The sequence below is a fragment of the Bos indicus genome, chromosome 19 (genome assembly GCF_029378745.1).
Source record: "Bos indicus isolate NIAB-ARS_2022 breed Sahiwal x Tharparkar chromosome 19, NIAB-ARS_B.indTharparkar_mat_pri_1.0, whole genome shotgun sequence".
NCBI lineage: Eukaryota > Metazoa > Chordata > Mammalia > Artiodactyla > Bovidae > Bos > Bos indicus.
This window is the reverse complement of record NC_091778.1, coordinates 27,882,004-27,897,165: the sequence shown is the minus strand read 5'-3', so window position 1 is coordinate 27,897,165 and position 15,162 is coordinate 27,882,004. Positions and strand designations below refer to the sequence as shown.

The window sequence follows — 15,162 nt, the reverse complement described above, 5'->3', positions numbered from 1 at the left end:
GTGCTCACCCGTGATTGTCAGCTGTGGGTGAGGACTCAGTCCCTTCTCTGCACCCACGTGGCACCTGGCCCACAGGCTGTCAATAAACATTTACAGAATGGCTGAACTGTACCTGTGCCCCAAGGTGAACACAGAAACTTGATTTGGTCAGTCCCGACTCAAAGGCAGTTTGATAAAGCCACAGAGCAAACTCTCTCATTTACAGATGGAATACCAACTCACTTTCCCACAGACTAGATGCTTGTGGGAGGTGGGCAGGGCAGGCCCGTGCCTGTTGGGGCTGACATACACAACCACGGGGTGACCTGTTGTGACTGAGCTGTTTCCACTGCTCTGTGTGGCTGCTCCCACTGTCTGTTCCTGGGGCTTGGCAGGGCCACAGCTGCAGGCAGGAGCTTCATGACTGACATCTCTGTGGAGCCTGGTACTTAAACTGTCACACAGAAGCCAAGGCTTCAGCCAAAGGCAGTCGTGCTGCTGTGGACAAGTCCAAGAAGCTACAGCCCACCGCTGCTCCTCTGACGCTCGTCGGGGACTCCCAGAGGCTCAGCCCAAGCCCCTGGCTGGGCTGGAGGGAGGGAGTGATACTCCCGACATCCCTCACCCCCACCACCCACCCCCACTCCTGCAGTCCAACCTTCCTTTTTCTCTTAAGCCTCATTCATTCGTCCCATGAACCATCTTGATTTAAATGCCCATCATATGCTAAGGATAGTACAGGGATGGCAGTGATCAAAACAACCTTGAAATCATTACAATTGCTCCGAAGGAGAAATGCAGCAGCTAGGGAGCTCTGACTGAGGCAAGGGCTGGAGACTGATCTCCCTGGAGGTGGTGGTGACCTTGGAACAGAGCCCTGGAAGATGAGGAGGAAGCCAGTATCCCAGGCAACAGTAACACCATGTGTGAGGGCAGCGGGAACAGAGCACATTTCAGAGGCTGAAAGAGGCCAGAGGGACTGGGACAGAGACATCCGGGGGCAAAGCAGTTCCAGATGAGGCCGGTGAGGCAATGGGGCCCCTCCTACCGGCCTTTAGAGGCTCAGTGGTAAAGAATCCGCCTGCCAATGTGGGAGATGCGGGTTCGATTCCTGGGTTGGGACGATCCCCCTGGAGGAGGAAATGGCAACCCATTCCAGTACTCTTGCCTGGAAAATTCTGTGGACAGAGAAGCCTGGCTGCAGCTCATGGGGTCACAGTCAGTCACAGAGTCAGACAACAACAAAGCATACATGCACGCACATGGCTCATGAAACCTAATTAAATCATGATTTACCCACAGGCTTTAAGTGCCCCCAGAATGCCAGTGACCTTGCTTACCTCTCCACAGTAGCAGTCTATTTGCACACCCTGGTCGTCTTCACACGGAGGAACTGCCATCATCCCTCTGACTCCGGAAACCTGCTCCTTAACCTCGGAGTTCTTGGCCTGTGGACCTCACAGCTTTTCAGGTGAATCCGAATCCTCTGGGGTGCACGATAAAGACACAGAGTCCTAGGCTTCCACCTTCCCCAATTCTGATTCAGTTGGTCCCAGGAGGAATCCATGAATCAGGATTTTGAATTAGAACACAGTTTGAGAAACAAGGTCTTTTTTCTTTTAGCTTAAAAACATTTTTAATGCTTTTAAGAAAGTGAAACATGCACATAGTTAAAAAAAAAAATCCGCAGGGAAGATAAGCCTCCTTCCTGCCCTTGACCCCTAGCCTCCCATTCCTCATTCCCAGAGGCAGCCAGTATCACCAGTTCCTTGATTATTCTTCCAAAGACATTCTTCAGACACAGTTATACCCATATAACCTATATTTCTCCCTTATTTTAAATATAGATAACAGTAAACAGAACTGGACATGGAACAACAGACTGGTTCCAAATAGGAAAAGGAGTACGTCAAGGCTGTATATTGTCACCCTGCTTATTTAACTTATATGCAGAGTACATCATGAGAAACGCTGGGCTGGAGGAAGCACAAGCTGGAATCAAGATTGCCGGGAGAAATATCAATAACCTCAGATATGCAGATGACACCACCCTTATGGCAGAAAGTGAAGAAGAACTAAAGAGCCTCTTGATGAAAGTGAAAGAGGAGAGTGAAAAAGTTGGCTTAAAGCTCAACATTCAGAAAACTAAGATCATGGCATCCGGTCCCATCATTTGAGGCAAACAGATGGGGAAACGGTGGAAACAGCGGCTGACTTTATTTTTTCAGGCTCCAAAATCACTGTAGATGGTGATTGCAGCCATGAAATTAAAAGATGCTTACTGCTTGGAAGGAAAGTTATGACCAACCTAGACAGCATATTAAAAAGCAGAGACATTACTTTGCCAACAAAGGTCCGTCTAGTCAAGGCTATGGTTTTTCCAGTGGTCATGTATGGATGTGAGAGTTGGACTGTGAAGAAGGCTGAGCGCCGAAGAATTGATGCTTTTGAACTGTGGTGTTGGAGAAGACTCTTCAGAGTCCCTTGAACTGCAAGGAGATCCAACTAGTCCATCCTAAAGGAGATCAGTCCTGGGTGTTCATTGGAAGGACTGATGTTGAAGCTGAGACTCCAGTATTTTGGCCACCTGATATGAAGAGCTGACTCATTTGAAAAGACCCTGATGCTGGGAAAGTTTGAGGGCAGGAGGAGAAAGGGATGACAGAGGATGAGATGGTTGGATGGCATCACCGACTCAATGGACGTGAGTTTGGGTGAACTCCGGGAGTTGGTGATGGACAGGGAGGCCTGGCGTGCTGCGGTTCATGGGGTCTCAAAGAGTCGGACATGACTGAGAGACTGAACTGAACTGAACAGCATACTATGCACTCTTCTACACCTGGCTTTTTCCCTTAGTCATGCAACTAGAAGAACATTCCTTTAGCAATCCATATATATCTATCTCATTCTTCATTTATTTATACATTTGGTTGCATCAAGCCTTAGTTGTGGCACATGGGCTCTTGGTTGCAATACACGGGGTTTAGTTGCCCTGTAGTATGTGCAATCTTAGGTCTCTGACCAGCGATCAAACTTGCGCCCCCTGCACTGGAAAACAGATTCTTAACCATTGGGCCACCGTGGAAGTCCTAGATCTCCCTCATTGCTTTAAAGAGTCACCTGGCTTCCACTGCCTAGATGTCATTTACTTTTCAGTTGTCTATCAGTGAATACGAAGGATGTCCACTCTTGCTAATTCAAACACTATTACAATAATTATCCTTGAAGATATGTCTTTTTTCACATGCAAAGTGCATATGTAGAACAAACTGTTAAAAGTAGAATTGGTGGGGGAATTCCCTGGGTGTCCAGTGGTTAAGACTCCTCGCGCTTTCACTGCCGAGGGTCCACTTTCAATCCCTGGTAGGGGAACTAAGATCCCACAAGCCGCAAAACACGACCAAAAAGAAAAAGTAAAATTGGTGGGTCAAAGAGGGTGAGCATCAATACTATATATAAAACAGATAACCAACAAGGACCTAATGTACAGCACAAGGAACACACTCAGTACCTTGTAATAACCTAATATAAAGGAAAAGAATCTGAAAAAGTATATATAGGTGACACAGTGGTAAAGAAACCACCTGACAATGCAGGAGACATAGGTTCAATCCCTGGGTTGGGAAGATCCCCTGGAGAAGGAAACAGCAACCTGCTCCAGCACTCTTGCCTGGAAAATCCCACGGACAGAGGAGCCTGGTGCGTTAATGTCCGTGGGGTTGCAAAAAAAGTCAGACATGACTTAGCAACTAAACAACAAGGATATAAGAACTTCTCTTGTGGTGCAAGACGTAGCCCCAAAAAAGTATACATACAAAAAAGTGTATGTGTATTTAAAGTGTATATATATATATATATATATATATATATATATATATATATATAATTGAATCACTTTTCTGTACACCTGAAACTAACACAACATTATAAATCAACCACACCCCTATCAAAATTTTTTTTTTAATGAGAGAAAAAAGGGTGAGCATCTTTTTGATCCCTGGGTCAAGAAGCTCCCCTGGAGAAGGAAATGGCAACCAACTCCAGTATTCGTGCCTGGAGAACCCCATGGACAGAGGAGCCTGGTGGGCTACAGTCCCTGGGGTCACAAGGAGTCAGACACAACTTTACCAACTAAAGAACAACAACAAAATTGTTGACTACATATTACGATTTAAAAACCCATGAATTTTAAATTGTAATATGTAGTCAGGTACAATCACTTTTTTTTTTTTTTAATAGCTTCTTGGTTTTTTGTCACAAAATTCTTGCCCCTTCGGTTTTCTCACAATTTAATACTTCCTTTTCTTTCCAGACGAAACTTCAAGATCATCATATCAACCACCATCTCAGCAGCTTCAAATGTTCCTCCTTTCACAAAACATACTCTCAAACCCTACCCTTGGCTCTGCCTAACCAACACCTCACCCTTCTCCGCTCCAACACGGGGTTGCTGAGGCACTGCCAGAGAAAAACTGCACAACCACAGTTACTTGTTCATTCATCACATTTTTTTGCCCATGCTGTGCGGCATGTGGGATCTTAGTTCTTCTCACCAGAGCCCCCTGAGCTGGAAGCCCAGAGACTTAACCACTGGACCGTGGACTTAACCACAAGTCCCTCAAGAAATATTTTTAACACATCCTAGGTGCCAACACCATGTTAAGCGATGGGTACAGATCTGGGCCACTACAAACTTATAGCTTCTAACCTCAGCTGGGCTCTCAATACCTGATAACTCCCAGTCCCCCTCCCCTTCATGTCCCTGATCACCTCCTTTCTCCTTCTCCCACCCTACTCACTTATTTTTCAAACCTTTCTCACGTTCAGAGTGATTTCTCCCCCACTCTTCACAGAGATTAGGCTCTAAGGGATAAATGAATCCCATCTCCTACCGACAAGCACTGACACTGTTTCTCCTACACCACTTGCCTCCTCCCGGGCCAGGCTAATCCCTCCATCTGTGCTCAGATCACTCCCCTCCCAACTCCTCTGAGACCCTGATTCAGCAAAATGGCCCCAGCTCGTCAACCTCTGCCTCTCTCTCTACTGATTCTTCCTCCGTGGTAAATAAACCCGCACAGGTCTCTTTCATTAAAGGAAGAAAGGGAGAGAAGAAGGAAGGAAGGAAAGAAGGGAGAGAGAAAGAAAGAAAATCGAAGAAAAAAGCATTCCTCCACACTGGGGGCTCTTTCACAGTAAAGTATTTCTCGAGTTTTTCCTCTCTCACTTTTCATGTTCATTTAATTTTTATTTTCAAAGCTGTATACACACACAGTGGAAGGAGTCAGATACAACTACGAGGCCTATCACAATAAAAGGTAAGCCCCTTCCCTCTCTCCAATTTCTTTCTCCTCACAGGCAACCACTCTCACCTCATCTAGATGTTTCTTTTGGTATTTACTCCGTATCTCCAAACAACAAGTTCATTTTGCTACTTCTTCATGCTTCCTGCCATGTAAGGTGAAGTCTGAGCCCCTTTCACCATCCCCGCTGCTCCAGCATGGGATACTCTCTCAAGAGCATTCTGTCAACATTCAGGATTTATTGCAAATGTTCTCTGGAGCTGCACTATGTGGTATGTTCTGATTACCCTTCTCTACTTGCACAACTGTTTCCCCTGAACAACTGTCATCTTTAAAAGTTGTTTATTCTCTGAATTTATCATTAATTCTGCACTATATTCTCCTCCAAAAGAAATCTATGTATCCTCTCAATTCATTCAAAACAAAACAGATGTGATCTCTGTCTCCTTGAAAAAAAAAGCCGTCTAACTTGGGTCTAACTCTAGTCACCTTCTGAGAAGCATACTTGGGAGACAAACTTGAGACCCTGTACATATCAAAATGTCCTTATTCTGTCTTTGTTATTTATAGTTGAGCTGTTGTGACAGTCTAGATATCCCCCAAAATCTAATCTATTCTCCCATGGTGTTAGAAAAATATTGATAGTCAACCACTTAAGTAAGGACTGGATTTCTCCAAACCCTGGAGCTGATGTGAGACCACATGACTGAGTTTTCTTCAAAGGAATGTGAGTAAAAATTACATGGGCCACTCCCTAGCCAGATGTCTGAGACAGGTGTGCCTCCTCCATGCTTTCTCTTCTGCCTTCCTGCCAGCTGCAATCCACGGACGGCAGCAATCCAGTTATGACACTGCCGACAGCAACGCCCCAGAGCAGTGTTTCCCAATGTTTACTGTGCACACAGAGCATCTGGGGATCTTCAAACACAGATACTGATGCAGTGGGTCTTGGCGGGGCCTGAGAGTCTGCTTTTCTAACAAGCATCTAGGTGGTGACGCCAATCCTATGGCCTGAAAAAACAGATTTTTTAATTAATATATTTATTTGACTATCCTGTGTCTTGGTTGCAGCATGTGGGCTCTTTAGTTGTGGCATGTGAACTCTTAGTTGAGGCATGTGGGATCTAGTTCCCTGACCAGGGATTGAACCTTGGCCCCCTAAATTGGGAGTAAGGACTACTTAGCCACTAGACCACCAGGGAAGTTCCATGAAGACCATACTTTTGAGCATAAGAGCCTAAAGGATGGCAGAGCTGCACTGCTAGCCTTGGTCTCTGTCTGATTTGTGGAAAATACTGAACTACCCACAATGAACTGTTTTCTGAGAAGAACTTAAGTTCTGTTTGGTTGAGCCACTGCATTTTTAGCCTCCCCAAAGCACAGCTTCAGTAGAGAACTGCAGGCTGGAAACCACTTTCCCCCAAAATGTTGCAGGCACTGCTCCACTGGTACAGACTTACTATTCAGAGGCTCAGCGCCATTCTGATTGCTGATCTGTTTTTTCTCTGGAAGCTTTTGCAAGACCTCCTTTTCTGAGACTAGTGATCTGACATTTTATGATGTGCCTTGATGCTAGTCACTTAATGAGCCCTTTTCATCTGGAAACACACGTCTGTTCCTCCCCTTTACCTTGTTCTCTTACAGAATTTAAACCCCTGGACTGATTCTCTAATTTTCTCACTTGCTCTTCAACTCTTTTGCTCAATGTATTCCTTCCCTCATGGTTTTATTTTAAACTGTGTTTTCTTCCATTCAATCCTCTATTATGTGTGCATGCTAAGTTGCTTCATTTGTGTCCGATTCTTTGTGACCCTAGGGACTGTAGCCTGCCAGGCTCGTCTGTCCATGGGATTCTCCAGGACAAGAATACTGGTTACCATGCCCCACTCCAGGAGATGGAACCTGAGTTTCTTAAATCTCCCGAATTGGCAGGCAGATTCCTTACCACTAGCGCCACGTGGGAAGCCCCAATCTCTTACCTAATAGCATTAATGTTTTTTTCCTTAAGTTTTACTCTTTGTTATCTAAGGTGTTCTTCTTTTTTTTTCCCCCAGTATATTTTGGTCTCTGCCTTTCAGGTTAGAAAGTTTCAGCAAACATCTGGAAATCCTTTGTTTTAGATCTTTCATCTTTCTTTTAAAAAATGCATATTCTTGTTTTAATATTTATCTGGCTGCGTCGGGCCTTACTGAGTTGGGCATACGGGATATTTCATCATGGTGCGTGGGCATTCATTGCAGCACAGAGCTCCAGAGTTCATGGGCTCAGGAGTTGCAGCACACAGGCTTAGTTGCCCCATGACATGTGGGCTCTTAGTTCCAGATCAGGGATTGAACCCACGTCCTCAGCACCAGAAGGGTGATTCTTCATCACTGGACCACCAGGGAAGTCCCTGTCTGCTCATCTTTCAGGGGGACATACTAAGAAGATGACTAGAAGATCTGAGGATACAGTTGGGACTTACCAACTGTGGGTTTCACTGTCGGGTGATCTGGCTAACTGCTCTGTTGAAGAACCCCTGACGTTAATACCCGTAGGTCTTTTCTCTGAATAGTCAAATAAGAGTCTTCCAGTCTCTGACCTGGAAGGTATAAGCCTAGTTGCCAGAGTTCTAGAAACCACCACCCAGTAAATAACTTTCACTCAATCTCTGTCTTCAATACAATCATACCCAGGTGCCCTCCATGAGAAAGACTCTGTTTTCCATCACTAACAAAGAAACCTCCAGCAATCTGATGAGTTGGAGGTGAGTAGTTGCTGACACACATGAAGTAAAGGAGGAGATGGGGGGCAGGGTCAGTTCAGTTCAGTTTAGTCGCTCACTCGTGTCCGACTCTGCGATCCCATGAATTGTAGCACGCCAGGCCTCCCTGTCCATCACCAACTCCTGGAGTTCACTCAAACTCACGTCCATCGAGTCGGTGATGCCATCCAGCCATCTCATCCTCTGTTGTCCCCTTCTCCTCCTGCTCCCAATCCCTCCCAGCATCAGAGTCTTTTCCAAAGAGTCAACTCTTCGCATGAGGTGGCCAAAGTACTGGAGTTTCAGCTTTAGCATCAGTCCTTCCAAAGAACACCCAGGACTGATCTCCTTCAGAATGCACTGGTTGGATCTCCTTGCAGTCCAAGGGACTCTCAAGAGTCTTCTCCAACACCACAGTTCAAAAGCATCAATTCTTTGATGCTCAGCTTTCGTTATAGTCCAACTCTCACATACATACATGACCACTGGAAAAGCCATAGCCTTGACTAGATAGACCTTTGTTGGCAAAGTAATGTCTCTGCTTTTGAATATGCTATCTAGGTTGGTCATAACTTTCCTTTCAAGGAATAAGTGTCTTTTAATTTCATGGCTGCAATCACCATGTGCAGTGATTTTGGAGCCCCAAAAAATAAAGTATGACACTGTTTCCACTGTTTCCCCATCTATTTCCCATGAAGTGATGGGACCAGATGCCATGATCTTAGTTTTCTGAATGTTGAGTTTTAAGCCAACTTTTTCACTCTCCTCTTTCATTTTCATCAAGAGGCTTTTTAGTTCCTCTTCACTTTCTGCCATAAGGGTGGTGTCATCTGCATATCTGAGGTTATTGATATTTCTCTGGGCAATCTTGATTCCAGCTTGTGCTTCTTCCAGCCCAGTGTTTCTCATGATGTACTCTGCATATAAGTTAAATAAGCAGGATGACAATATACAGCCTTGTTACTTCAAATAATCCTCCTAATTTTAGTACTACCTACATTCCAGCTAAAATGGACTGGAATGGGTGAATTTAACTCAGATGACCATTATATCTACTACTGTAGGCAAGAATCCCTTAGAAGAAATAGAGTAGCCATCATAGTCAACAAGAGAGTCCAAAATGCAGTACCTGGATGCAATCTCAAAAACAACAGAATGATCTCTGTTCGTTTCCAAAGCAAACCATTCAATATCACAGTAATCCAAGTCTATGCCCCGACCAATAATGCTGAAGAAGCTGAAGTTGAACAGTTCTATGAAGAACTACAAGACCTTCTAGAACTAACACCCCTAAAAGATGTCTTTTCATTATAGGGGACTGGAATGCAAAAGTAGGAAGTCAAGAGAGACCTGGAGTAAAGGGCAAATTTGGCCTTGGAGTACAGAATGAAGCAGGGCAAAGGCTAACAGACTTTTGCCAAGAGAACGCACTGGTCATAGCAAACACCCTCTTCCAACATCACAAGAGAAGACTCTACACATGGACATCACCAGATGGTCAATACCAAAATCAGATTGATTATATTCGTTGCAGCCAAAGATGAAGAAGCTCTATATAGTCAGCAAAAACAAGACTGGGAGCTGACTGTGGCTCAGATCATGAACGCCTTATTGACAAATTCAGACTTAAATTGAAGAAAGTATGGAAAACCAGTAGACCATTCAGGTATGACCTAAATCAAATCCCTTACGACAATATAGTGGAAGTGACAAATAGATTCAAGGGATTAGATCTGATATACAGACTGCCCGAAGAACTATGGATGGAGGTTTGTGACATTGTGCAAGAAGCAAGACCATCCCCAAGAAAAAGAAGTGCAAAAAGGCAAAATGGTTGTCTAACGAGGCCTTACAAACAGCTATGACAAGAAGAGAGGAGAAAGGCAAAGGAGAAAAGATATACCCATTTGAATGCAGAGTTCCAAAGAACAGCAAGGAGAGATAAGAAAGCCTTCCTCAGTGATCAAGGCAAAAATATAGAGGAATACAATAGAATGGGAAAAACTAGAGATCTCTTCAAGAAAATTAGAGATCCCAAGGGGACATTTCATGCAAAGATGGGCACAATAAAGGACAGAAACAGTATGGACCTAACAGAAGCAGACCGTATTAAGAAGAGGTGGCAAGAATGCACAGAAGAACTGTACAAAAAAGATCTTCATGACCCAGATAACCATAATGGTGTCATCACTCACCTAGAGCCAGACATCCTAGAATGTGAAGTCAAGTGGGCCTTAGGAAGCATCACTACGAACAAAGCTAGTGGAGGTGATGGAATTCCAGTTGAGCTATTTCAAATCCTGAAAGATGAGGCTGCAAAAGTGCTGCACTCAATATGCCAGCAAATTTGGAAACTCAGCAGTGGTCACAGGACTGGAAAAGGTCAGTTTTCATTCCAATCCCCAAGAAAGGCAATGCCAACGAATGCTCAAACTACCGCACAATTGCACTCATCTCACAGGGTGGCAAAGTAATGTTCAAAATTCTCCAAGCTAGGCTTCAACAATACATGAACCGTGAACTTCCAGATGTTCAAGCTTGATTTAGAAAAGGCAGAGGAACCAGAGATCAAATTGCCAACATCTGGTGGATCATCGAAAAAGCAAGAGAGTTCCAGAAAAGCATCTATTTCTGCTTTACTGATTATGCCAAAGCCAAAGTTTATTGTGGGTCACAACGAACTGTGGAAAATTCTTAAAGAGATGGGAATATCAGACCACCTTATCTGCCTCCTGAAAAATCTGTATGCAGGTCAAGAAACAAGAGTTCAAACTGGTCATGGAACAACAGACTGGTTCCAAATAGGAAAAGGAGTACGTCAAGGCTGTATATTGTCACCCTGCTTATTTAACTTATATGCACAGTACATCATGAGAAATGCTGGACTGGAAGAAGCACAAGCTGGAATCAAGATTGCTGGGAGAAATATCAATAACCCCAGATATGCAGATGACACCACACTTATGGCAGAAAGCGAAGAAGAACTAAAGAGCCTCTTGATGAAAGTGAAAGTGGAGAGTGAAAAAGTTGGCTTAAAACTCAACATTCAGAAAACTAAGATCATGGCATCTGGTCCCATCACTCCACGGCAAATAAATGGGGAAACAATGGATATAGTCGCAGACTTTATTTTGGGGGGCTCCAAAATCACTGAAGATGGTGACTGAAGCCATGAAATTAAAAGACACTTGCTCCTTGGAAGAAAAGGTATTACCAACCTAAACAGCTTATTAAAAGCAGAGACATTACTTTGCCAACAAAGGTCTGTCTAGTCAAAGCTATGGTTTTTCCAGTAGTCATGTATGGATGTGAGAGTTGGACTATAAAGAAAGCTGAGTGCAGAACTGATGCTTTTGAACTGTGGTGTCAGAAAAGACTCTTGAGAGTCTCTTGGATAGCAAGGAGATCCAACCAGTCCATCCTAAAGGAAATCAGTACTGAATATTCATTGGAAGCACTGATGCTGAAGCTGAAACTCCAATACTTTGGCTACCTGATGTGAAGAACTGATTCATTGGAAAAGACCCTGACACTGGGAAAGACTGAAGGCAGAAGAAGGGGACAACAGAAGATGAGATGGTTGGATGGCATCACTGACTAAATAGACATGAGTTTGAGTAAACCCCGGGAGTTGGTGATGGACAGAGAGGCCTGGCACGCTGCAGTCGATGGGGTGGAAGAGTTTGACAGGACTGAGCGACTGAACTGACTGACAGCCCAGCTGTACTGTAATGCCATTGATTTAGGGGTACATCAAGTTGCTTCTAAGCTTTCTTCACTGCTGGTTTAGTTAACCATATGACCTTCTGCTTTCCAGTTTCTATTGAAAGTTTTGCTATTATTAATAACTCCTCTCTTTCCTTGACCCCTTTCTTAAATCCCCTTATTGTTATCTTCTTAGGATTTAGAAAAAGAGTGAAGTTAAATGCTAGATACCTCAAATTTAACTAAAACCCTCCACTCGCTTGCTAACCCTGGCCAAACTGGCTTCATCCTCAACCTTCCATAAACTGTCAAGATTGATATTTCCTGAAAGATAAAGCTGGTCAGAATTCACTTCTTGAAAACCTTTCAACCGCTCCCAAATGCCTTCAAAATAAAGTTCAAATTCCTTAGCTTGCAAGCCGTTTTCTGGTCTGGCTCCCCACTGCGGTCTCTCCAGTCACACCTAGCCACAAACCACACTGCGTTCATTCCAGTCAAACTTATTGGACTTACAATGTGTCGGCCCCTCACAGCACTACGCACTTACTGTGGCTTTCCCTTTTCCACTCCAACCTCTCAGCCACCTGGTCAACCCCCCAGATTCAGTTCAAGCAACATTTCCTCCTAGAATCCTTTCTCTGTTCCTAGAGATACACCCTGGGCGTATCCCTAATAAAGCACCTATCCACTCTCACGTGAGAGGCCACCTCACTCACCTTTGTATCCCCAGAGCCAACCACATAATAAGCAATCAGAGAGGGAAACGGCTGACAGGAGCAAGCACCTCATAATATATTGACAGTCCGTTTTTAGCGGAGCTCCCGGTCAGAGGGAAGCACTACGGCGAATAATGTCACACTCACCAAGTCGTTTTCCCCGGGCCCCGATAGGTGGCGGAGTGGGATAGGCAGACAGAGGGTCCATGGCTGTCCAGTCTGTAATACCCCAGAGGTCCTACCATCATCACCCAGCACCCCGCAGACGCTCAAGAAATTCTTGTAGAAGAAATTAAACAGACCACAACAGTGTAGTGAAGGTGGACAGGTCTGAATGGCCTTAGACTGGGGAAATTTTCGATACTCCGTCTTACCACAGGTGGTCACGCGGTGGGGTCGCGCAGCGAGCATGCGCAGGAGACCCTGGGAGTTGTAGTTCACCAGGTGAAACGAGAGGGGGAAAGGCCACGCTGAGCATCCTGGGAACTGTAGTGTTGGCTAAGGTGCGCCCTCTGCGCAGGCGCAAACCGACGGTCACTTCCGGGCGTTTTTCGGTAGTATTTCGCAAAAGAAAACCCCAGAGTAACGATGGCTACCTACAGCCTGGCGAACGAGCGACTACGCGCCCTGGAAGACATCGAAAGAGAAATTGGAGCCATTCTTCAGAATGCAGGTTCGGGATACGACGACGAGAAGGGTAACGGGCGCGAGAGCAAGCGCGACCGCGAGAGCAAGCGCGACCGCTTGCACATGCGCGGACCAAGTGGGGTTGGAAGGGATCCTAACTGGGTGTAGGGGTGGGTGGAGCTGGCCCTGGGGCGGGGCTATACTGGCGGTCTCCGGATAGCCCCGCCCGCTCTCCACTCTGGCAGGTACCGTGATCTTGGAACTGTCCAAGGAAAAAACCAACGAGAGGCTCTTAGACCGACAGGCAGCGGCCTTCACCGCGTCGGTGCAGCACGTGGAGGCGGAGCTGTCGGCTCAGATCCGCTATCTCACTCAGGTGTGTGTCGTGGGACCTGCTACGCTCGCACCCCAGCTCTCTGCCTTAGCCTTATTCTTCAAGAGTCCAGGGAACAGCTTTGGTCCCCGGAGCCAACCAAGATCAGCCCTACCCAGCAAGCCCGTCGATCCTGGCAGCATCCCTCCCTTTCAGGACAGGTTTCCCGTTTCACTGAGTTGCATCACATGAGCCAGTGGATGGGAAAGTCCTGGGAGAGGGCATCTAAACAATAGGAAAGTTATAGGATTTGCCCTTAGACATTTGACCTGACCTCAAGTGTATAGTGCCCCAGATGGCTACCTCACGAGAAAAGGAACAGGACTGAAAGGGCTCTGAGGTTATTACAACAGGAAGCACCATTTACTAAACTTTTACAGTGTGCTAGACATTCTGCATTATCTAATTCTATAACAACTCTGAAAAGTGAAACTGTTAGTCTCTCAGTCGTGTCCGACTCTTTGTGACCCTGTGGACTATAGCCCGCCAGGCTCCTTTGTCCATGGAATTTCCCAGGCAAGAATACTGGAGTGGGTAGCCATTCCATTCTCCAGGGGATTTTCCCGACCCAGGGATTGAACCCGGGTCTCCTGCATTGCAGGCAGATTCTTTACCATGTGAGCCATGAGGGAAGCCCATAACAACTCTAGGAAGTAGTTACAGTCATCCCCACTTTACAAAGGAGGTTAATAGAAGTTAATAGAAGTTCATTGATGTGCCCTAGGTAGTCCAGCTAACCATCTGGCATAGCAAATTCAAACTCAGGGAAGAAATGAGGCAAAAGACCTGATGACTTGTTGGGGAGATGGGTGAAGGAAGGGGTGCTTCACTGATAAATCTGAATCTCCTGTAGGTGGCCACAGGGCAGCCCCACGAGGGCTCCAGCTACTCTTCGAGGAAGGACTGTCAAATGGCCCTGAAGCGAGTGGACTATGCTCGCCTCAAGCTCAGTGAGGTGGCCCGAACCTGTGAGCAGATGCTGGAGAACTAGGCCAAGCAGGTGAACAGCTTGGAGGGAGAGCTCCACATATACCCCAGAACAGAATCTGGAGAGTGTGGGCTGCCCTGTACCTGCCGTACTGGTCAGAGGCCATGAGGACAAGGGTGCAGAAGGTGGGAAGGAAGAGACTTAAGAGACTAAGCCCATGCACAGCTGTGCCCTGGCTCCTCCAGCAGGTTGCTCCTGCCATGCACTTCACTGAGTACGGACAAGCTCAGACAGGAGATGGAGACTTAGACACCCAACCCACTTCCTCATGTCTCTGCCCCAGGCTTCCCGCAGACTTGGACCAAGGAAGACACATTTTTGGTTCACTGAAAAAGACAAAATGAGAACTAAGGGTTTTCCTAATAAAAATAATAACACCAAAACAAGGAGTTCAGACTCTCATTGGGGCATATATGGTGATGTAAGGGGTTGAGGAAGTAAAACTAGGCTGCATGGCAGCTGCTGAGGAGGGAGGGTAGAAAAGCCCAGGCCTTTACTGTGGGGTCGGGGCACAAAGCAAGAGAGGGTGGAAGCTAGGGAGGAACACTGGTGTGGTGTGAAGTGACAAGAGCAAGATATATGGGTCATGGGATATGGAGGCTGGTAGGGGTTGGGAGGACATGTTGAGGGGGAAGATGCCAGGTGGCCATCAGCAGAGAAGCTGAAGCCAAGAATCAGGCATGATTAGGGGGCAAGGGCATAAGACCCATGTCTGCAGAAAGAAGAGC

General features: G+C 45.9%; 2 protein-coding genes across 6 annotated transcripts in view; one reads left to right on the top strand and one right to left on the bottom strand.

Moving 5' to 3' along the window:
* The window catches only part of PELP1 (proline, glutamate and leucine rich protein 1), a 48,273-nt gene extending 35,312 nt beyond the window's left edge, over positions 1–12,961 (bottom strand). Inside the window, exons 1-2 of one of the 4 annotated variants that reach the window (XM_070772946.1) lie at positions 12,821–12,961; positions 1,320–1,465 (exon numbers count right to left, since the gene is read on the bottom strand). In XM_070772946.1, coding sequence (XP_070629047.1) covers positions 1,320–1,382 — 63 coding nt within the window. In that variant the 5' untranslated portion in view covers positions 1,383–1,465; positions 12,821–12,961. The other 3 variants (XM_019981289.2, XM_019981290.2, XM_019981288.2) reach the window with 3 other exon arrangements.
* Positions 12,962–12,979: 18 nt separating this feature from the next.
* On the top strand, positions 12,980–14,670 carry MED11 (mediator complex subunit 11). Of its 2 annotated transcripts, none has more exons than XM_019981293.2 (3): positions 12,980–13,119; positions 13,319–13,449; positions 14,300–14,670. In XM_019981293.2, exons 1-3 carry the CDS (start codon positions 13,035–13,037, stop codon positions 14,435–14,437), a joined length of 354 nt encoding a protein of 117 aa, XP_019836852.1. In that variant the 5' UTR covers positions 12,980–13,034; the 3' UTR covers positions 14,438–14,670. The 2 variants fall into 2 exon arrangements, with proteins under 2 accessions (XP_019836852.1, XP_019836851.1); XM_019981292.2 differs by having other exon boundaries at positions 13,013–13,143.
* Positions 14,671–15,162: the final 492 nt, after the last annotated feature.

Excerpts from the sequence above, each read along its gene's own strand:
- MED11 (XM_019981292.2), top strand. The coding sequence starts at position 13,035 with ATGGCTACCTACAGCCTGGCGAACGAGCGACTACGCGCCCTGGAAGAC. Across the intron at positions 13,144-13,318 it reads GGGATACGACGACGAGAAGG|GTACCGTGATCTTGGAACTG; the intron begins GTAACGGGCGCG and ends CCACTCTGGCAG. Across the intron at positions 13,450-14,299 it reads AGATCCGCTATCTCACTCAG|GTGGCCACAGGGCAGCCCCA; the intron begins GTGTGTGTCGTG and ends AATCTCCTGTAG.